The 24913-nt window shown below is 42.2% G+C and overlaps 1 protein-coding gene across 5 annotated transcripts in view; it reads right to left on the bottom strand.

Annotated features, from left to right (window-relative positions):
* The window catches only part of by (focal adhesion protein tensin), a 272729-nt gene that overhangs the window by 135459 nt on the left and 112357 nt on the right, over positions 1-24913 (bottom strand). For 4 of the 5 annotated variants that reach the window (XM_080282141.1, XM_080282143.1, XM_080282144.1 and 1 more), the window contains one exon: positions 315-359. The exons of the other annotated variant lie outside the window; for it this stretch is intronic. In XM_080282141.1, the coding sequence (XP_080138267.1) occupies positions 315-359 (45 nt within the window). The remainder of the gene's footprint in view (positions 1-314; positions 360-24913) is intronic. 5 annotated transcript variants of the gene reach the window in all.

Genomic DNA, 24913 nt, shown 5'->3' with positions numbered 1-24913 from the left:
TGTATATTACTGGTGCAAAGTAAGTCAATATCCAAAATATATACACAAAATAATTAAGCAAAATAAATCGCTGATCAACTTCTACGAATTCTTTTCTGCCAATGCGAGTACGGCTCAATGAAAGAAACATCGACATTAAGCAGTAAGGCTCCCCAAAACCACCAAGCCTACCAAAGGAAGCCGGCAAGAAAAAGCGAGAAAGACCGCCATGCAGCACAGAAAAACTTTCAAAAAGAATGTCATACGAAAGAATGAATGAAAATTATGTTCTACGAATCTACAACAGTTGATTTTGTAAGAGAAAGTAACATTACGGTATGTCCATAAAGATGCTGCGTTGTGGCTGTGTCCTCCGTGATCTGAATAGGAGAAAACACAGTAAACAGGAGAACAGTAGGAGAAATGCTAGACACGGCCAGAATGGGGAAGGTTAGGAGATAGCTACAGCTGGGTTTAGACGCTTCTGGCACCTTACAGAGCCTTGGAAGATGAGCGTTTTTAAGTACAGAGGGAATATCTAAGTCACACCATTAAGATCACCATTAAGAGGGTTGCTTCAGGCCAGGCCATTCAACAATATGTACAATGATTCCGAGGAACTATAATTTAATCCTATCCTGCACAATATGATATCCACTGTATCACAAACATAGAATTTAATTGTACAAGCAAAGGTAAAAGCACAGGTTGAATAAATAGTAAGGGAAGGTGATGAGGGAAAGAAGACAAGGTAGACTAGAAAAGAATGATAAATAGATGTGGAAGAAGTAAACGTAGGGTAGCTGTGTTAGGAAGGTGGCTGGTTAGAAGAGAAGGTAGAGGAGGGAAGGCTGATGTGAAGGGAGGAGTGTAGGTAGGGTAGATATGGAGGGAACTGACAGGTACTGAGAGAAGGTAGATATGTAGGAATGGAAAGGAGACAGGCAGGTGTGGATAAACGACAGGCAGACAGGACAGAAGGGAGATAGCGTTGGTATGAGAGAAGACAGGTAGGGGAAAAGGGAGATAAAGAGGGAAGGAGAGACGATAGGAGGGTGAGGAAAGGGGGAAGGGGGGAGGGGTATGGGCGTATCCTGCTGGCCACAAACCACCACCACCCACCTTCACCCCGTCCCATCCATAGCCTACCTTTCCTCCCCTCCCTTCCTTATACACTCCTTCCTTCACATTCATCCTTTAACTATTTACGAGGCAGGTATGGCCTCAGTTAGGTAGTTTATTTCGGTAACCACCAGGCGATTTATTAAGCTGAGAGAAAACTCCGCCCTCAAAAGAGTTACCCCTTCCTGTGTGGTCAGTGCCAACCGATTTTATTCAGCCGACGAGGGAGTTCCTTCCTTTCACACCAAACATATACGTTCCATCTCCTCCTTAACCCTGTACTCTACCAAGTTATATTTTTCAATCTGCTTCTTCTCTTTTATTCTCCGAACATTATTCTATGTTAACTCCCTTTTATTCTTTCTTCAGTTTCTCTTCAATTTCTCTCATGTTTCAGCTTCTCTTTAAGTCTTCTCCCACACCACGTCCTTTTTTTTCGTCACCTTTTTTACATCACCAATTATCCTTTCATTCCGACATCATCCGCTTCCTTCTTCTATTACGGTGATCTCAATCTTTTCGCTTTCTTATTCATTTATATCCGTCACCCCCAGCCAGTTCTACATATTTTCAATTAATCTTTCCTACTTTCCCTGCCATTAACCATACTAATGAGGCTGGGTCTAAATATCCCGAGTTGGTCCTGACTGACGTTCTCTGAGAGGAGTGTTTTGGCCATAGTCCCGCGACGGATACATGAGCGAAACGTGGGTGCCAGGGTGAGTAGAGTTTTCCAGTTTTATTAGACGGTGTATGTGAGGAAGAGTAAGACTGGACCAATGTCCTCTGAGGAGGTGTTCTGGTTACTTTTATACTCATGCTATGCTTCACCGCCATGTCTCCAGTGGCATGCACCTTCACAAACGGAGCGAGCGAAGATGCTTGCACATACCTGTTTTCTTAGCTTAAGGCTTTTGTTCTTTTCCTGACGTTTTCACAGCAATGGCTGAGCTGTTATTACATTCTCACTGATAGCAAACTATTTTATTCACCCCAGACAGGCCCTACCGTAAGCAGCAAAAGGGCCACACACCCATCCATTCTTTTCTAAACCAAACTCCTGCTCTTGCCCCATTGTTGTTACCTCGACACCACCTATTTTCCCTTATCAGGTACACCCATTTTTCTCCCTCCTCCCTCTCATCACTTATCCTCTTTGCATACCTATTGCCTCCCTTCTACAACGCGTACCCACATTCTCCTCCTCCTCCTGACGACCTTCTCTCCTTAGTATAGTTCGTTCACCTTAACTTGGCGGCGATTGTCGTGCTTTTCCACCATATTTCTCTTACCTCAGTGGCGGAACAAAAAAATGCTGAAGTTCTACATCCTTTCTACATCACTTTTTCCTGGCCCAGAACCATATTCTAGCGTTAATCTCCTGTTACAGTTCAGCAGTCAATACAGAGAGATGACAGTATTAGGCCAAGTTAAAGTGGACAGCACATACCATCGATTTCTGTATTACACCTCATTTCCTCTCATTCCTTCTGCTACGTTTAACCTCCTTATACTTTCCTCTTCCAATAATAGCGTTACTTTCCCTCCACCCTCACACTGTGAGTCCGTCCTTTTCGTCTCGCCTTTTCAAATATTCAGTCACTTTTCCCATTCTTTAATGTATATCCTTTCCTTCTGATCCCTCCTTTGCATTGGGCACCACCATTTCTTCCTCTCCTACAATGCTCCACCTCCTGCCATTCTGTTACACAACCAGTCCTCTCCATCTCCTTTAATTAAATTCCCCACTCTCGACCTATCTTCGCTCTTTACATAACCACCTCTAACCCCCTTCCCCTCCTCTTTACTTTCATAGCAGGAACAACCACTTTTCCCATTATTTTACTGAACTTAATCTCTCTTATCCATTCCTTCATAACAGCTACTTACAAAATTTTCTTCTATATACCCATAAAAACGGTACCAGTTTTATTTTTTTCTTCAGCTTAACTCCTTTCTCTTTACCCTTCTCCATCCATCTAATGACCACTACTTGCATCATTCCTTTCCAATCTAATTATAGTCACTTCCATTTTCATCAGCTAATATTAATTGTTCCCTTACATAGTTCCTTCCATAAGTCATAACACCATTTTCTTCCTTTCTCTACGTATATTTTTTTACTCTCACCCACAAACCCAACAGTTCCCTTCCATTTAGATATAACACAACTTCTCTTTCTCCTGCTCCATTTCTCTCTGCCCTGCCCCACCAACTCCCTCTCTGCCCTTCTCCATCCTTCTCATAACCACTACTTACACAATTCACTTGCATATAGCCATAATGCCCACTTTTCTGCAGTTACGTACCATTCTCATAACCACCACTTGCACAACTCCCTCCCATGCTAGTCATAACCACGTTGATCTCGTCTTTGGCTGGCTTCACATCTCTGACACAATTCCCCTCCATTAAGACCTGATACCATTTTTCCCCTACCTCCAAATGCACTCCCTTCCTCTCTTGCCAACACACAACCTTCTCATGACCACAACATACACTACTCCCATCCACTCTTCTCCCTTCTTCAGCTCAGTTCTCTTTCTGCACTTTCTCACTCTTCTCATAATTGTCCTTTAAACTATTCCTTACTATTGTTCTCCATTCTCAAGCTCTCTTTTTGCCGTAACCTACTCCTTTCATGATTAAACTTACACCACTCCCTTTTACTTTTCCTCCATATTCTACCTTCCTTTCCCTCTTCCCTTCCCTAACTGCCTCACGACCACCCCCTACACCTCCCCTATATACATTCATATAATCATTCTATTTGTTCTTACCACTCTCTCCTTTCTCTTTCCTACGATCCCACCCACAGCAAAGCCATCAATTCCCTTCCCTTCCAGTCAAATAACCGCTTTTTTTTTTTTTTTTTTTTTACTCCCTCATCGTTTGTTCCAGCCCACCCTTCTCATGAACAAGACTTTCACCGATCCTTCCCATTCCAGTTATATTACTTCATTTATCATTATTACACTTTTCTCCTGTCGCCAATTCCCTTTCTTTCCTGCCCACTCTCCTTATGACCACCATTCAAACCATCCCCTTCCACTTTTCCCCTTCCTCCCTTTCCCTCTGCCCCTATCCACCCTTCCCACTTAACCCTCCAGCAACACCCCATCAAGTAATTACAAAAGGGCGGCTATCCCTCCCAAAGCCACCCTTACGCAACACCCCCTCCCCTACAGCCAATATAAGGCCTTCATTAATCCTGCTAATTCGCTGTAAGAGGCGTCACGCGCAATTAACCTCTTCGATTGGGTGGCGTCTTTTTCTGTTTATTTCTATTTACTGTCAATTTTATTCGACTTCGGTAGCATGTTCTGTACTGAAAGGTTTAATGAAAAAAAATCTCTTGTCTGTAAGGTGCAACAGTCAAAATTTCTGTCATCGGATTGAAGATATTAAGAAAGGGGTAAAGCTATAAGAGAAAAGAGGATCTAGGCTGCGATACACAATATAACTTACGATAATCCTCATATCGTAACTAAGATTTGTTTTAGCAGAATGAAGAATAGAAGAGAGGGAGATTCTGCACCCTCCTTGCTTTGTCCTTTATGTAATAACGTAGCTACAAGTGGGAAATGATCACAACTATATGTGAATCAACCACCTACCCCTGGATTCTCTCTCTCTCTCTCTCTCTCTCTCTCTCTCTCTCTCTCTCACACACACACACACACACACACACACATATATATATATATATATATATATATATATATATATATATATATATATATATATATATACACGCGCGCGCGCGCGCGATCTATATCCAGTCTAAACCATTATTTGTTGCAGCAAGGCTTCCCCATGTCTCCTGCTCCTCCTAACACAAACATATCTTAGTTACTAGAGCAGAACACGGGAGGGAGAAAACAGAATTTCCCATCGCGTCTACTTCTTCCTGTAAAAAAAATCTTAGCTACGACAGAGAAAATGGCGGAAGTTAATGAATCAGCGATGTGGACTGTGCCTGCGCCCCCGGTTACGTAAAGCCCCAACATTTCCTTGAAGGGATTATGCTAGACCAACCCACTATGATTCAACTCGATATTTATACTCAGCGTCTGAAGTCTGCAAATACCCGAGTGTGGCCGACTTGCGTTTCTGGCATTGCAACAGTGAAGTTAATGATAGACCAAGGTTTCCACATCAGCTGCACCGCCAAGATGAATGCTGATAAACTGTAACACTGAGGATATTTTTACGTTTGTTGCTTGACACAAAGGCATCAATAGCTGAATAACCATAATCATAATTTTACTAACACACATAAGGCTATAAATACCAGGTAGGTCTATATAAAGCTACACGAAAATAATAATTGTAATTTATAAACATCACTACTGTCCTCATAGCTTGCTTTGTAACTACTAATTTTCTTCTATGCAGACATCTATCACACACAATTAATATACGAATGTGGCTCTACATACTCTAATGAGATGCGGTAATGAATACGAAAACCACTACTTTCCATCTCGACTGCCTTGTAAGTACTGGCTTTCTCCTGTTGCACACATCCATTACACAAATTATCTATGAATGAATAAAGAGCTGATGTACACATACATTAACCTTAATAAGAGAATAAACACATCATTACCTTCCACCTAGATTACCTTGTAACCACTTGATTTTTCCTGTTAACACTTCCATTACCTATAGTAAGATATTATACGTTCCGCTTACACTGCCATAAAATACACCTGCTTTTTCCCGTATACACATCCATTCCACCCATGTATGTTACTTATCCACACCTCTTTTAGTCCTTCCACACTACAAACTCTCCCTACTGTCACCCACCTGCCCTCCACTCCCACACACCTCGCAGTCTACCTCTGTCACCCTCCCAATTTATCGGACAGAACAATGAGCTTCTCGGGCACGATCCCTTTACCTCATGAAACTGAACCAACTACATAAATATACTTATTACAATAAAACACACGGCAGACATTAAAAAAAAAAAAAAATCCAAATGCAAAGGTAAAAGTATGCCGGTGGAAGGTTTAATCAAAGCTCAGCAACTTTGCAGTCAAAATCAAGTTCGAGCAACCACCGCTTAAAAATCATACTAAGGTGCAAAATCACAAACATCATTATTTACAAGCTCTAAAATTTGCATCTTCAAAAAGGTCACACCATTAATGCATTCCCCAATTCACACCAAAGATACAATCTCTCGACTCACGTTGGCAAATGTCAGTGAAACGTGGACGCCTGTCGAGTGGCAACACACACGAAGCCACAGACACCTCCCTACACCTCTCAACCTCGCCTCTCGACACAACTGATGGGACGCGAGACAACTTCCCCCTATCCCGGGACCCGCAGTTATCGTACACTACTCTAGAGCATCCAGCCACCAACCCACAACCCGCGCCAATTATAAATCGCCCTCTAGCGGCTATTACCAAGAGTATACATAATAGATGGGTGTTTTGAAGCGAAGTGGGGCTTTTATCAGGATGAATGTGGGTGAAAGAATAACTATTTTGCTTCGGTAGGCTGCTCTTACGGCGGGCAGTGAGATACCCTCTCGTACGTCAGTGCCAAATATGGTGGTGGCGTCTTCCATCCCCCTCAACCCACCACCCCTGTGTACACCTTCCAAACACTCCGTCTTCACCCTTGCCCTGCCAGTCCTGCCATATCCTACTCTGCCCTGTCTCGCCGTGCAATACCTCTACCAACCCGTGTCCTGGTTAGCAATGTCATGCCTAAGTCTTGCCAAATCTTCCACACCCTTGTCCTCAGATAACCCAGATTAATCCCACCTGTCCCATGCCAAAATATACAGTGGTGTTTTGCACACTTCCAACCACTTAAGAGTTATTTTACCCCCATTATGCCTTGCCATATTTTACTCTTCATTATTTTTCCCCACCATGACCTCTTATTTCCCCGTGACCCGAAAAGTTTAATCCACCGCACCTTGGCCCACTTTCTCTGCCTTGTCCTGTCTTCGCTCCCGGTCTCCCTGCCTTGTTTGTATCTATCATGCCCCGCCCAGCCTTGCCTCTCCTGCAGCCTACTTTGTCCAGTCTACCTTACCTTATCTTGCCCACAGCTCTTCCCTAGGGGTCTTACTCATCCCTCTGCCTTTCTTTGTGCCTCGACAACTCACAGCGACACCTTTTTGTACTTCTGCCACTGGTTTATAATTTTTCTCAACCTCTGCCCATCCTCCAGCCAACCATGTCTAAGCCTGGGGGAGGCGGTGGCTGAATCGGTAGAGAGGCGGCCTGCAGTCCTAATGGACCCAGGATCGAATCCCGGCTGGGGCAGGGAACAGTTTAATGATTTGAATCTCCTAAAAGCAGACTTTCCTGATCTACCAGATGACCCGCCGACATGTCGTAAAAACACCCCCCGCTAATATCAATACACCAGTCCTGTATGAGACAGCCCTAGCATGTATTCAATATGGAAGGTGGGTGTTAGCGCCGAAGTGGTGACATGTGGAGGTGTAGGAGGACTACTGGGCCTCGGAATGGGTCACTGCCCCCGAGAAATAGGCCCTGCAGCCTTTGCCCAGAGTCGGACACGTAAAAAAAAAAAAAAAAAAAAAGCCTACTTTACCTTCTCTTCAGGTTTCCATCGTGCCTTACTAACCTCTTACTTGACTTTTCCTAGACTATTCAAAGCAACACCTCTTTATGTTTCTCCTGCTGGCCTTGTTCTTTCTGTAACCAGCAATGAATTATCCTCTAACAACACCCTTTACTCCCACCATGACCTACCCAACTACTAAATGGCCACCTTTTTTGTATACATGGTTCTAATCCTCTACTTAAATTCTTCCTTTACCTTGTTTTGTCCCATCCTAATGATATCGCTAAAATTTCTAGAGTCCCTCATTTTTTTCCCCATCAATTCATCCCCACCCATTCATCATAACTTATCTCCATTCATTCTTGCCATAACTCGTCCCCTTTTTTCATAACCCACCCGTTTGATGTAAATCCATACAACTTTCTTCCTTTCCATACCCAATTACTTACACTACCCATTTTTTTTTTTTTCCTTACCCAGTCCCTACTCATTCTACCCTTTCATACCCTATCTCTACCGACACTCATTTTCCAATCCTCACCCCTAACACCCCTCTATACCCTATCGTTATTCATCCCCAACCAGTCCACCATACCCTATTTTCTTCGCAACACCATCATCATTACTCTATCGGGTAGCTTATAGATAAAGTATTATAGAATGCGACTTTTCCTTTCCAGTGTTTCCTATAAAATTTCCATGTCAGTTTTTCCATGCTGCATGGTGGTTTTCCTCACTTTTTCCTGGAGGGTTTGGTGGTGGGGGGAGCCTTCTTGCTTTACTATCCTTATCCTTCAACATGTAGAGTTAGATCTTGTAGTCATAGTTTTCTCTAACAAGCAGCCTTGAAAGGACCATAAGGTCTGTTGCTGTTTGCTTTCCCGTGTAATCCTGTGTAATCATCAGCAGCAGCACCACCATCATCCTCGTTCATCCCTATCCATCCCTCCCGTTCCCTGCCAAACCCCTCTCCACATCCTGTCAGTCCTGCACTATCCAAATCCTGTCTATACCCATCCTCATCCCTTAAATCTCTCATCCCTGTTCCTCATCCTGTTCTACTCACCTTACCCTCCCATGCCGTATCCCAGTGAATCCCAACCTTTGCTGGATCCCAACCCAAAATTCTCGCTGGACTCACACCCATCACAGCCTTTCCTAAGCAACACTTTTAAGGTAGGCCTATATAATATTAAGTACAATTTTACTACCATGGTTCAACACCTACACTTCTTTAATATTCAAGGACAAATATACAACTCTGTGCAATGTTTGAGGGGAAAAAAGGTGAACTCTGAGTGGACACACCCATTAACCACCTCCAGACACAATCGCGCGCGCGCGCACACACACACACACACACACACACACACACACACACACACACACACACACACACCGGCCGCGCCCGACTTGCCATATGTGAACCATCTCAGTTGAAACTTCAATAATGTTGCATGATAATAATATGCAATACTGTACCTGAAGAAAGACGACGTTATACAGAGATCCTTACTTTATTCATTATACGGTTACTTCCCAGAAACTGTTGCATTTTGTTCTTGCATTAAGGCCCTATCACACGGTACCTCGTACCAGGAACGGCCGAGGAAGATTTAAGTGGAACAAAACTTGGACGCTATCACACATGTTCCTCGTATCCTCGGCAAAGGACATGCTTCTCACACTGTTGCCAGAGCCCCGTCTCGCGACTGTGGACAGTGATCGCTGTCGCTGACTCGATAAAGAATAAGGAGAAGCAACTTTTGTTTACAAACTGGTACACACGCGGAACTGCCTCAATTTCTCTATAAGGGCGAATTCAGCTGCCCTTGTCCTGGAAATCGATGATAAAGCCATCAGTAAGTTGTTGTTGTGGTGGTGTTTTCAGGTGGCGACTGGTTCGTCTACTCTACCTGCAGTGGAGTCCTCAGTTGTAAACACGTGATAGTTTATCGACATCACAGTTTCCTCGGTGTAGGAAATATTAACTCTTTATAAGGCCTTCAAAACGATTGATATTTATTATAAAATATTAATAAGTATTCAGTGTTAGGCTAAATGTTTAATAATGTAGTATGATATATTCTCTGTCGAGTAGCCTGGGTTTTGGTCACACTGTTTTGACCGTCGTATCGTCGGCAGGAATCCATACAGACGGGTTCCAAATGCCCGTGGTATCGTCGGCAATTTTACCAAGTTACCGTTCCGATTTACCATCGTATCCTCGGCAAACCTCATATGAGGTGCCGTGTGATAGCCCCTTTACTCTCCCTATCTTCTACGCGTGGAAGATACAACATACTGTAGTCATATAATTCTTTGTAAACAGCAGCCTCAAAAGGACTATTAGGTCTTTTGTTTGTTTCCTCTATATTCCTTTGTACCCAAAGGATGACAGCCACTGTCCTGATCCTACCCATCTGCACCCTTCAATACCCTATCCTAACCCCCACTACCCTCCCACACCCTGCACCTGTCCCTTCATCCCCTATCCATCCCCCCCTCAGCACCCCTGTCCACACGCCCTCCCCAGGCATTTAATTACCTTGACCAGGGGAGTTGGGGGGTAGGGGGCAGACGTAAACACAGTCTTGCGCAACCTGGCACCCAAAATGCCCCCCCTGTTCACCACCTACACCGAGAGGCATTTTTTCTTCACTACCATGACGTCTTCCTTGTTCTATATTAAACCCGCCGGACAGTTTTGCTTATCTCAGGAAGGGTATAAAGGGAATGTCCATTAACCCCTTGGGCGCCCTGACACCAAAATTTTACTCTTGTTACTGCCAGACGATTTAATCTCTCAGCATGAACTTCTTATAGTACAAGGATTTATTTCCTCAATACCAGGCATCTTGTACTTAGCTGAACAATATCGTCTGGCTGCCGCAAGACTAAAAGAAAGACGCCATTCTATGTAGTGAGGAGGGTTGATGGAGACTGTAATTAACTCCGAGTGTCCATAGTGAGGGAACAAAAAGGTCTGTCATCAGGGAGCAGGCAGTGTGGTACGATGAAAACGACGGGACAAAAATATTAAACTGAAGGATCGTTCAGAAAGCAGCACCCGAGCCCTGCACCTAATCCGGAGGCCGAACATTTGACTTTGCCTTGTGACTTTGGTGTTCGACTGATTGTTCAAAGCATCAAATTACTTTATTCTTGCCTGACACAAACCTTCCACCAAGTTCGATCTTAATTAAAACAAAACTATGTAAGCTGACCTTGCCATGTGACCCTGACATTTAATATTTCCCTGTGACCTTGACCTTTACTTTCCTACACTGTTTGGTCCAAATCAAATAAATATTGTGTAATATGATCCTGTAACTTGCACCTTTGACCTACTATTCTCAATAACAACAGGTCAGCCCCTTAACAGACCCTCAACCTTCCCACCAAGTTTGGCCCAAATCAGATGAAAACTGTTTTGGATATTTGTTCACACAAACTCACGCGCATCGAACTTTGACTTCTTATTGTGCCCCTGACCTTCGACTGATTATTCTCAGAGCCGAACCAACTCAGTTTTGCATTACTCTCAAACTTTGCACCAAGTTTGATATAAATCGACTCAAAACTTTTTAAGCTCACCATGCCATGTGGCTTTGGCTTTTGACAGGTTTTGCAATTTAATCAAAAAAAAAGAATAGCATCTTGGCTGACCCTCAACACTTACATCAAGTTTGGTTAAAATCGGACCTGTTTGAGTTATTTTGTTTACACACAGACAGAGAGAAACAATGACATGTCGAGCAAAAACTTGACATCCTCTTCTCTATCGCGAAGACACATGCGCATGCAGAGGAAGGACGCCTGGAGGAAGACAACTGGTGGAGAAACGACAAAGAGGAAAGAAATTTACAGAAATATATTGCAATGGGAATGTAGAACGAAATGATTCCATGTTACCAAAATTGCACTGGATAAGAGATAAGCAACGGAAAATAAAGGACAGGAAGGAAAATTATGATGAAGGGTGGCATGGAGGAAAAATGATCATGAAGAATAAATGACCTGGGATGAAAATATACGATGCACAGAAAAATGAAGGACGCCAAGGAGAAGCCATTGGAAGGTTGGAAGAGGCAAGGAGGAATAACGGGAGGGTGGAGGACAGGAGGAAAGATAAATGGGGAAGCAAAAGTGAAGGAAGGAAGGCACGAGGTGTGAAAGATCGGGGGAGGAAGATAACAGACAGGAGAAGTGATGACAGGAAAACAGATAGGAAGAAAATGAGGTTAGGAAAGGTAAGAAGACTGAAGGATAGGCAGACAAAAGCAAGAGAGGTGAGGCGAGTAGGACTGAAGTGAAGAAAAATGAGAAAGAAAATATGATGCCAGACAAGAAAATGCAAGAAGACAGGAAGCAAGACAAATGAGAGGAGAGAGAATGACAGACGACCAGTGAATGAAGGAAGAGGATAGAATATAAAAAAGGCAGAAAACAAGAATGAAGGAAGAAATAGGGCAAGAAATTAAAAAGGAGGGAAGAAAATGGAGGAGGAGGAAGAAAATGAGGGGAGGAAGTAAAGAGGAGAAATGTGATGGAATGAAAATACAGGAAGGAAGGCACGCGACAAGAAAGTACCGTGAAGTGAAGGGAAGAGAAGTAAGCGAAGGGAGACAAAACAAGACAGGTGAAAGGAGGAAGACAGGAGACAACTAGACAAGGGAGAGGTGAAAGGCATGAGGCAAGAAATGCAAGGGGGGGAAAAGGAAAGAGGGAAAAAACTGTGGGGAGGGAGACAGAGGGCAAGGAAATCGAGGTAAGGGAAACAAACGTGAGAATAAATCTGAGGGAGAAAGAAGGGAGACAATAAACGAGGGAGACGAGGAAAGATAGGTGAGGAGGGGGGAAGAAATGAGGAAGTTACTGTGAGGGAAGGGAAGACAAATGAGGGAATTAAAAGTGGGGGATGGAAAGAAAATGAGGGCTTGAATGTGAGTGGAGGAAGAAAGGAGGGAAGTCAAGGAAGGGGGAGGGAAAGTAAAAGACACGGGGAAAGCCAACTAAGAGGAGGAAAAAAATAATACTGAGGGAAGGAAGAGTAAGGGGACGAAGAAAGATGAGGAAATAAGTATCTGATAATGAAGCAAAATGGTATATATACGAGGGAAGGAGAAGAGGAAGAGAGGCAAATGAGGGCAGGGAAAAATGATGAGGGAAGGAAGATGGAAGAATGGGGAAGTAAAGATAGGGAAGAGGGGATAATTCTGAAGGACCATAAAAGGAAGAAATGTGAGGGTAGGAAGAAAAATGAAAGAAAAATGGGAGAAAAAAGATGGAATAAAAATGAAGGGCTAATACTAGGGCAGGCAAAACTAATGAGGAAAGGAAGACAGGGTGGAAGACAAGTGAGGGTCGGAAGGAGGATGTTCACACGCCAATCAGCCCCTGTGCCACGGGAGAATCAATCAAGGCAGGCCAAGTATTCACAAAGGAGCTTACACAATTCTGACAATGTGTAAATCTTCACACATACAACCACCTAACATTTCATAGCCAAACCAGAGTGAAAAATATGACCAAGGGTGAAAATTACGACTAAGGGTGAAAAAAATGACTAAGGGTGAAAAATAGGACTAAGGGTGAAAAATAAGACTAAGGGTGAAAAATATGACTAAGGGTGAAAAATATGGCCAAGGGTGAAAATTATGACTAAGAGTGAAAATTATGACCCAACAAAAATATTCTAGCTTTTGACTAACAACTATGGTTCGGATTCACAAATAACGTAAGATCAATACCCTTGTCGTAACTGGTATTTATTTTACACAGGATAATATTGGAACAAGGGATAGTTATGCATTCTCATTTCTTTGTACTTCCTTCAAAAAAAAAAAAAAAAAAAAAAAAAGATTCAAGCCACAAGTACTTAGTCAAAATCGAGAATAATTTTGCCTGGTTGTATTTCTCGCATTAATGTTCATGTAGTCTGGGTGTGAAGTGTTTGGTTTTTATAATGGAGTGATGACAGAGGCATATACAAGGCGTCATATACACAAATTATACTTAAGAGTCTGTATATAGTGCTACGAAACACGCTGACGCCGATTGGTTCCCCTCGCTTGGCCAATCACAGCCCGAGATTGTATTTGTTTATGTTTTTTCGAGCCAGACGAGAGAGAGAGAGAGAGAGAGAGAGAGAGAGAGAGAGAGAGAGAGAGAGAAAGAGTTAGGGTTCTCTACTCTTACGCAATCAGAAACCGAGGTAGAAGAGGAGAGAAGGAGGCGCAGGTAGGAGTGGAGAAAAAAGAATAACGGTGAGACGAGGAATAGAGATAATTGAATCAAAAATACTAGATGGGGGAACTTCAGGGGTCTTCATATGGTGTTATGTGGTGAGGTGTGCCTTCGCTAAAGATGCTGAAGTCTACGGGAGTAAAGCACCTACCCTCCGAAAAGCGTCAGTGAGAGTCAGACGGACAAAGCCGCTCTAACGATGCTCTCGCTTGTAAAAATAAGAAGGGAGAGAAAAGGGGAAGGAGATGAGAAGAGGGGTGGAGAGGGGGAAATGATGGAGTGGGATAAATAATAATAATAATAATAATAATAATAATAATAATAATAATAATAATAATAATAATAATAATAAAAGAAAGGATAAGTAGATGGAAGAGTAGGTACATGGGCGAGGCAGGAAGAAAAATAGTTAATAATAATAACAATAATAATAATAATAATAATAATAATAAAAATAATAATAATAATAATAAAAGAAAGGATAAGTAGATGGAAGAGTAGGTAAATGGGCAAGCCAGGAAGAAAAATAATGTATAACAGCGAGGAGTAGAAAAAAAAAAAGAGAAGTGTATTGGAAAAAGGGAAAAAATACATTGTGAGAAGAGGGGAGTAGAGGGGAGGAAGGTAAGTGAACCATTCAGGAGTTAATGGAGCGAGAGTGAAATGGTGTGATAAAGGGGAAAATTGAGAGGGAATAAAAGGGGGGCGGAGCGAGGACAGGACTGATGGGGCAAGATCCGAGTGAGAGGGAAAGAGAAATGCAGAATGTAGTGGAACAGGAGGAAAGGAAAACGGGGAAAAACTGAAACAGGAATATAAAGACAGAAGTAAGGAAGGACACGAATGATGGGAAAGAGGGGGCTAGAGGTGTGATATTATGAGATGTGAGGAAATATCAGAACTGAGGGCAAAAAAAGAGGGGAAATTATTGAAGGAGACTTTATTATTGAGAACGCACGACTAAAACAGACTGAGGGAAAACTAATATAAAAGCAGTAAAGAGACATGGGCAACATTTCTGACGTGGATCAGAGAGGAAGGAATAATTCTAACGTTGGATGGCGGCAAGAATTTTAGGAGGGAAGTAAATCACTTGACCTGAGAAAAAAAAAAAACTAACAACAAAACAAGTAAGGAAAACAAAAAGAATATAAGAAGGAAAACATGGAAGAGGTAAGTACAGAGAGTGGATGGCGAGGAGGTAGGGAGGGAGGAAGAAAGAACAGAGGCATAAGGATTTATGGGCAGGACAGATGAGGGATACAATAGAAATAAAAGGGAAAAACGAAACACCATAAACGAAAAATATATGAAAAGCAGGTGAGGATGGATAATTTAAGATCAGTAGGCAGCAGAGAGAGCTGATAGAAAGGAAACACGTTAGGGAAGACAAGAAGGAAAAACGAAGAAAAAAAAAGAATCAGAGGGAAAAATATGAAGGTGAAAGACACACTGAAGGAAAATGGTCGCAGAAGAGTAGGAGGCATGATATAAGGAAGGGAGGGAGAGAAGGGTAATAAGTAAGGATGGAAGATAGAGAAGGGTATGAGTAAGGACGGAAGAGAGAGAAGAGTATGAGCAAGGAAGGAAAGGAGAGATTGGTATAAGCAGGGAAGGAAGGAAGAGAATGCAAGTACTAAGGATGGGAGGAGGAGAACGGTATGAGCAAGGGAGAGAGAGAGAGAGAGAGAGAGAGAGAGAGAGAGAGAGAGAGAGAGAGAGAGAGAGAAGGAAGGATGAGGAGACATACACTAAAGGAAGAATAATTTAAGGACATAAAAATAAGGGAGGCAGTAAGGAGGGCAAGGTGGAAGTAACGAGGAAGATAATGAATAAATTAAGGAAGGAAGGATGGCAGGAAGGAAGAAAAGAGGGCCGGAAGGAAGGGTAGGAAGAAGGAAAGACGAGAAGTAGAGGTAGGAAGACATCTTAAATAGGGAGAGATGGAGGGTGAATGAATAAAGGAAGGATGGAAGGAAGGAAGGAAGGGAAGGAGGGATGGTCAGAGGGTAGGTTCTCACGGTAATAAGGCTAACAGTCAGCTGATATCCGGGCCACTCTGTCACCACCCATTAGCTAATTTGACCCACTCTTCTTTGACCCTTTTTTCACCCAAACCTACTCTTTTTATTCATTCCTCTCTCTTCCCATCTATATTTCAACTCTATCTTTCCTCACTCATCCAGTTTTCTATCATCAGTCTTGCATTACCATTTCCTTCTTCATTTCCCTAAGTTTCATTTCCCTTGCTGTTTCCAGTTTCCTTATCTCCCCCTTCACTCTGTCCTACTTCATTTATTTATTTCTTCCCTCATCCCTTTCATCTTTCAACTTTTTCCTTCCTCATTCAGCCAACTTTTTTTTTGGTTTGTCATTCATTCTTTATGTCGTGTCCCTTCGATTATCTTACCCTAACACTTCAGCTCAAGGGAGTCTTTCTTTTAGCCTTGCTATTATTAACATAAGATTTTGTTCATCTCCTTCAGGTAAGACGGTTAGCATCTCAATCCGGTAATGTTTTATCTAGTTTACTCTTGTTACTACCAGACGATTTGATTGAACTTAGAGGGAATGCCAATGAAGTGAAGGGCTTTGAAACGTCTCTCCTAAGCTGAATAAAACACTTGGTGGTAACAAGAATAAAATAAACTGCTTGAAATTCCCTCAACAAAAAGGAGTATTTCCTGAGATACGGGGTAGAAAAAAAAAACGTATTAAAATAGTTAATGTTTAAGTCAGGTTCCAATTTCCATCTTGACTTTCAGCGTGCTCCCCCGTTCAATCTTTGTGCTCCTTCCATCCTGACATTTTCTTGTACCGCACCCACCTGTTTAGGGTACAAACATATGGTACCGCCCAACCCCCAACTCCCATACCTGTACGACCCAATACACTTTAACCTTCTTCTACCCATTTTCTCTCCCCTCCTCCTCTAACTTCTTATTAAACATCTTTTTCAATCATCTTAAGCACTCAGACTTATAAACATCTACCTCGCATATGGTTAACCCCTCACTTACCTGCCTGTAACCCAAAATGCTATCTCCAATCCTCTTCCTTCCCTCTTTCTCTTCCTTTCTCATCCCCCTACCATTTCCTCTTCTATTTCTTCCTTCCCTCGGTATTCTTTTCCTTTCCTGTCCCCTACCATCCCGCCAAACCCCTTCTCTTCTAATCACTTTATGCAGTCATCTCCACCAAGACCCACCTTCACAGACGATTAACCCTCCATTTTCCTGCCTATACCTCCTAATATCCTACCCTCCATCCTTCTCTCCATTTTCTCTCCCATCCTCATCCTCCATTACCTGCCCACCTAACCACTTCTCTCTCCTATCACCTCGGGCACTCACACCCACCACCACCCACTCCAGCTGCTGCAACTTTACGTAACATTGTGAGGCTCGTAAGGCACAATCAGAATCCTCCTGTGGTACTTGGTCGCTGTGTATGTTGCTTATGGTTTGTAGTGCATCTCATTCTCTTAGATAACAGGTGAATACAATTAATCAGATTTTATTCTAGCTTATTCTTGCTACATTCAGACGATTTTATTTACCTTACGAAAGATGCCACATATGGAAAGGGTCAGTGAAGGCTATATCAAACCACCCATCCAAAAAATCTGTCCATACCTCAATGAAATCGACTGGATACAGCCAAAGTAAAATATACTGTAAATGACGTCATGGTAGTGATGGGAATTATTACCAAAGGTCCTTGACTCCCTCCACCGTGCCACTCCCTCACTCCTCCACCTCCACATGAAGGGTGGTGAGTTAGGGTACGACGAGGGGTCCACATACTGATAGCACACACACTCTATACATTTTGTAAAGTGCGTATTTATCATTGTGCTTGCTTACAATTGGGCGTAACGCAAAAAAAGGCTATCGTCCAAAACAAGGCCAGTCGATAAAAGTCCTACAAATATTAACAGTTAAGACCAGTATGAAAAACACAACAGACCACAGCTACCCACACTGCCAACGGAGAGGACCGGAATATATGAGCTAATATCCGCCAAAATTAGCATGTGAGCATTCAGTATCCCTTGGAACTAAGTCATTCCAGCCTTAATGTTACTGTGAGCTAGAAGGGTCAATAAACATTAGCCATTCTGCCAGAGAATTAAAGTTGAGATGTAGCGATAGTAGTTCATGTGGAGCTTCTGATGGTTGTTGGTTTTACTGTTGATGTTCTGTTATGGTTCTGTTGTTAAGCTGAGATAGGAAGGCTTAAAAGCCATGCCTCTGAGTCCTAATCATAAAATACTTCTGCTAAATTACAAAATTGTTCACGTGTGAGAAGATAGCGAGGATCACTTGACAATCTCCACTCACCTTACCTCGCGTGATCCATTATCAATCAAACTTCTTATCAAGTGACTATTTGATCCTCCCACTTGCCCTTACATAATCTCTGTTCGCATTGTTGCCAGTTCTGCGCTGTTCATGGTACATCAACAGATATTCACCTTAATATTGCAATAATTTTTAATGTCTTCCTAAAAGAAGTTAAAAGAGTTTTGCGCACGTTCAGAAATCCTTCAGATACTTTAGCACTTTGTATAACACTTTTCTTAAGAGTTTTATATCTGGCGACTTTCTAACGTTTTTTGAGAACAAGTTTAGCGATAACGGTGGAATTTTTATTTGGTAGCTGTCCCATTTATCTGTAGCTCCTCACCCTTGACATGAGCGTAATCCACCTGTCTACCTATTGCTTCACCCTTTGGCCCCTTGGTCATAAACACCTCCACAACGCTGAACACCATCGTCAGGGGTTAGTTGGGAAAAAGCAAATAAGTATTACATCATTCTGAAAGAGTGAAGGGAGAGGGTGTTCCTTCAGGTGTATAATATTGTATGGTAACATCCAGACACACCCCTGAAGTGTCCCAATCATGCACTGGGGGGTTAAACATCGATTCACATATCTCTACAGTATTTTCCAATGAACATTTTCCTTTGTAACTTCTCACTTACTTCTGCACACATCGACATATTTAATATATTCAAGATGCATCTCAAATACAACCTACTGTATACTTGGGTGAAAAATTGTTAGGATAATGACAACGCCAAATACATGCGCTCATTCAAAACAAACGTTCCTACCTTCCACCACCCCCCTCCCACCACCATCACACACGTTATCTTGTCTCCTTCTTCCTCAATCTGGCGTTATCAATAGAGGAACTGTGGCCCTTTCTCTTGCAGGGGTGACACAGGGACATTAAGAGAAGATAAACTGTCAAGATAGGGGCGCCACGCGAGGGGGGGAAGGGGGGAGAAAGAAGAAAGGAGAGGAGAAAAGTTCAAGAAAGGAAAAGGAGTGATTAGGAGGCAAGGAAAAGGAAGGAGGATGGAGGACAAGGTGAAATGGATATGATATGAGAGGGGAAAGAGGAAGAGGAAAGGAGAGGGACTAGAAGGGAAGGACAAAAGCATACGGAATGGGAAATGAAGCTGGAGGGTAAGGAAGAAAAGAGAGGATAGGAGAGTGAGAAAGTGGTTTCGGGGGAATTGAAGAGGAAGGAGGAGGGGATGGGATGGAGGGAAAGAAAAGGAAGACAGGGTAGGAAAGTGATAAAGTGGAATGAAAATCGTCTGGGAGGAATGAGTGGGAATGGGAGGGAGGAAGAACATAAGGGAGAAGGAATGGATAAGGTAGAGCGAAAAGGATGTGGGACAGGAGGGAAGGAAAGTGGAGTGGAGATGCTGTGTGTGTGGGGGGGGGAGAAGAGTACGAGGAAGGGAAAGCGGTGAATGCCAGAGGGAAGGAAAGAAAGTGGAGGGTTGAAGAGAGGGAGAGTGGAATGAAGATGATCAGAGGGATGGAGGTATGGAGAGAATGGAAGTGAAAGAAAAGACGACAAGAAAAAAGGGAAAGAAAGACGAGAGGAGCTGGGCAGAAAAACGTGGACATGGATGAACAGGAGGGAAGGAAAGGAAGAGAAAACAGAAGGAATGCGGAACGGTACAGGGCTGGAGGGAAGGATGAGGGAAAGGAGAATGGGAGGGATGAAAGAGAAGAGAGGGAATAATAGGGAAGGCAAGAGAGAAGTGGGAATGGGAGGAAGGGAGTGAGAAGACAGGAACAGAAGGGATGGAATATGAAAGGGGAGACTGGGAGGGAAAGAGAGAGAGAGAAGAGGGGAATGGGAGGGATGGAGGAGAGAATGATGTGGGGAAAAGAGAGAACATTGCAGGAGAGAAAAGGCAAGAAATGAGGGAAAAGAGAAAAAAGGCAAATGAGAAAAGAACATAAACGAAAAAGGACAGAAGCAGAGATATAAAAAAAATAAAGGACACAGGGCAAAAAAAAAAAAAGTAATTCTGATCTGGAAAAAAAGGAAGAGAAAGACACAAAACTGGAGAGAGAGAGAGAGAGAGAGAGAGAGAGAGAGAGAGAGAGAGAGAGAGAGAGAGAGCAGGGACAGACTCAGAAAAAAGGTGAAGGAAAAAGAGAAGGCGAGCGAGATAAGAGATAGCCTGCCAGTTAATGAATGAAACCTAATCTTTCTCATATCACTTTGTATCTTGCGTAGCTCCCTCACTTAAACATATTTCGACACTTTTCCTTCCTTCTTTACTCTCTCTCTCTCTCTCTCTCTCTCTCAGAACTGTCACATAAGCCAGAGTTCATTCCCCTCATAACATACTGTACTTATTCATCGCTCAGTTATACCCCCAGTACAACAACGACAAAACTATAGGCATTGCAATATACTCATCATTATATTCGTAACAATTTCCACAGTGAGAATTTTTCATCAACAAAAATTTTACCAACTACCATTGTTTTTTATAGTTACTACCACCACCACACCACCACCACCACCACCATTACCTTCACATCGTCATAGCCATCATATCATTATCACATCCGCCACCTTCCATACTTATACCAACATTTTCACATTCATATCACCAATTATACTACTACTACTACTACAACTGCTACTACTACTACTACTACTACTACTACAACTGCTACTACTACTACTACTACTAAAAATAATCTTTCACGTAACATTACTGGTTAAGCATAATGTTGTGAATGAAGATGTATGCACATTCAAATAAATAAATCTGTATATCTAATCTATCTATTCATCTACCTATCTATTTATATCTATCTATCTATCTATATGGGGGGGTAGGTGGGTGGGGGGGTATATGTAGGCTAATTATGTTACTGTGCGACTGGCAATATGAATGTAATGCATAATATAAACTTTTACAAGCATACCCTGCTGAATGTATGCGTGCAGAGTTTACACTGATCAATTGTGTGTGTGTGTGTGTGTGTGTGTGTGTGTGTGTGTGTGTGTGTGTGTGTGTGTGTGTGTGTGTGTGTGTGTGTGTGTGTGTGTGTGTGTGATAAGAATGAAGAATGCATTTACGACTGAATAACTGTACTGTGAGTGGGTCTACACAGGAGTGGTAGTGTGCGTATCAGTGCGTATACCACCTGGCCTCTGCTATCAGTACTAAGGGATAAGAGGTGTTAATTCCCGATAACACAGCCAGCGAGGTGTGAAGGGTGCGGTACCGCATCAACACACCATACCAACAGTACTATCACCCCAGTATCAAAATTACTACCACCTTTACTATTTATCACCACCAACACCATTAGAGGCAAGACACTATCGTACTGTGCTTGCGTAGTTTTTATCTGATGGAACTGGTCCACTCCTTCAATATGAGTGTTGTGTTGTAGTAGCATGAAATTCGAGAGGCCTTAATCATGAGTTAGGATTCAGTCTCCTTGGTTACTAGTCAAATCGACTGGGCTGGAAGGGGTTAGGAATCTTCGCCCGGTTAGAAAAAAGCGATATACAAACATTTTAACTTTCTTAAAAAAACAGAATTTCTTTTTACTGCTTCTGACGCTTGTGATATGCACTATGATAAAAGAAAGCGGAAACACGAACCTGTTCTTCACAATGGTTCCTTGGTAATAAGTAGCTCAGTTATTTCAAGCTCCAAAAGTATTATACACACGTCCATGTTATTTCCTACACTACAATTCAACTGCAAAGAAATACAAGAGAGAAAACGGTGCACACGAAACACAATGGACTGAACGGATATGAGTTGCCGAGTCTGCTATTCTTCCAAAGTGTTAGTCACGGCAATTTTAACCACAGCTACACAATGTCCTTCCATGAAACAGACTTCTTCACTTCAGGCTAAGTCGTGCACTGTAAACTTTAAGTTAGTTACATGTGGCAAAGTTCTGACTCTACACATTCAACCTTCAAAGCTATACTTAACCCTCTCGCTTAGGAATTGTGCTACAAGTACCACCAGGTATTTTTTTTTTCCAGTTAACAGAAATCGCATAAGTATAATGTCTAAAAAAAAGAAAAAAGAAAAAAAGCGTACTTTCGCTGCAAAGACACACTATGGCCGTGTTGTCAAGACTATTTGAGCTACTTTACCCCCATTCTGGGTATTTTTAATTATATACCCCCTTGACGGACTCAGCTCATTATTAAGCTATGATTCATATCGAGGCCACTGACTAGTGGCTAAGAAGGAGTAACTTACATTAAGTAACAATATACTTACAGAGCGAATACTTCCACAAATCATTAATAACAAAGGTGACCTTCTATTATCCGCCCCAGGGCAGACTAAACTTCAGACTCTTTCTATATCGCTGTGCACACAATACATCACAAAGAACCAAGTACCATCTTCAACCCAGGAAACACTGAACCCGGCATAGAAGTGCACATTAATCATCACGGCACTACCATGTCAGGCCAGCGTTGTACACAGTGGCCACGTATCTCCCACTCTTCTTAAATTAGGATATGCTGCATATGGAAGACCTATTATTACTAACTGATGTGCACAGGACAAACAAACGAATGTACAATTAGGTAGCTGAAACACTCACTCATTATTTTTTCTCCTGTGAGCACAGATGCAAAAAATTAGAGGTATTCATGGAGGTATTATTACTTACTGTTGATAAAAAAAAAATCAGCAGATATAACTAGTGATTGTGATATGGCTGCAGGACAGAAATGGTTTCGTTATGCATTGTTACTTAAATTCTGTGTATACATCCAACCTCTGTCTGTTGCATGCTCTTCACAAGTGTGGTAACTCATTAGTAATAAGAGTTAATAAAAGTATAACAATGGGATTCAACGGATGAACCAACTAAGCTGCCATAACCTTTATATCCCTTTCACAGAATCGTAGGATTTTATCACACACACACACACACACACACACACACACACACACACACACACACACACACACACACACACACACACGATTTAATCCTTTGAGAGCTGGTAATTTCTGTGCTGAAGGAAACTGTCTAGTGAAAGCCAGCAAAACATCCTCACGTGCATCACCAGCTTGTGAAAGGCTTATAATTAAAAGTTTTACGAATCATTTCCTGTAATATAACGATGACTTAACACAAAACGAAGCAGAAAATATACAAACTCATACAATGTTTTGGTTCCCATTGGCATGGCTACCACAAATACATGCAGGGGAAGTGACGTCACCCTCAAAACGTTACGTGTCAGTACATCGAAGTGAACATTATGTATGGTTCCTATAATTCTGAAAAACGCAAAATTCACACTGTATAATAAACAAATATATATAATAATCATGTAATAATCAGTTTGGCTCAGGCGTGAAACAGTACAATGAAAATGCAAATCTCTATACGTCTGTGAGTACCTACGTGGCATTTTAGGTTACCTTTTTACAACGATATTTATGTAGGCAGCGAGGGAATATGAGGTTCGGTGTGTGTGTGTGTGTGTGTGTGTGTGTGTGTGTGTGTGTGTGTGTGTGTGTGTGTGTGTACGGGTAGGGGGCCAGGTGAGTCAGGTGAACGTAATTAGACCAAGATATTTCAAGGTGGATAAAATTTGCCCTCAGACATTCTCTCTCTCTCTTTCTCTCTCTCTCTCTCTCTCTCTCTCAATTGTTGTGGATGCGAATGAGAGAGAGAGAGAGAGAGAGAGAGAGAGAGAGAGTAAAGTAAATGAAATATGCAATGTCAGGCAATGAAAGAGGAAAGAAAAATGAAAGACAGACACTGACGATATTATATAGATACAGATATAGATAAAAAAAAAAAAAGAGAGAGACGAGCAGAAAAATGAGAAAGAAAGAAATACGGTTAAAATGAGATACCTGGAGACAAAGACGGACGGAAGAGACAAAAACAAAGAAACAGGGATGGAGAAGAACAAAACATACAGAAGAAAGGAAAATAATGACAACAGTGGATGGAACCAAACAGGGAGAAAAGAGGACAAAATAGCAGTAATGGAAATAACAATAATAATAATAATATTAATAATAATAATAATAATAATAATAATATATCCATCATCCAATCCTATGTTGCCCCATGAGCAGAGTAGGAACCCGGGGCTAGGTAAGTTGATCCTGACATTTAAGATGAGAATGACTAGTCTCACTTATCCCTGAATGGCATTACGTGAGCAATAAACCCCAACCATCTCTTGGATATAAACCTTCACCGGCTCAATGTGACTGGAGCGCCTTAATTACACACTAAACCACCAGGCGCCATAATTTGGGTATATGGTTACCACCCAGCGTAGTGAATGGTTTCCTGGTGTCCCAGAAACCATATGGCTTGTCACTCACCGTAGAGTCATCCACAGGCAGAAGGAAGGGGAAAGAATAAGGAAAGAAAGACAGAAAAGGGAGTGTAACGTCACACGTAGGCAGAAGGAAGTGGAAAGAATGAAGGAAAGAAAGACAAGAGAGGAAGGACGAGAGGAAAGGGAAGACACCCAAAGCAGCACTATATCGAGTGAGTGGATGGTGAGCGCCCCCACCTACCCACATAATAATAACAGTAGTAGTAGTAGTAGTAGTAGTAGTAGTAGCAGTAATAAACGTATGCACCACCACCACCACCACCACTATCATCATCATCGTCATCATCATCTGGAGCGGCAGCA

The sequence above is a fragment of the Coenobita brevimanus genome, chromosome 92 (genome assembly GCF_032717465.1).
Source record: "Coenobita brevimanus isolate Jiangsu-jjx chromosome 92, ASM3271746v2, whole genome shotgun sequence".
NCBI classification, from domain to species: Eukaryota; Metazoa; Arthropoda; class Malacostraca; order Decapoda; family Coenobitidae; genus Coenobita; species Coenobita brevimanus.
This window is presented reverse-complemented; position numbering and strand designations above follow the sequence as displayed.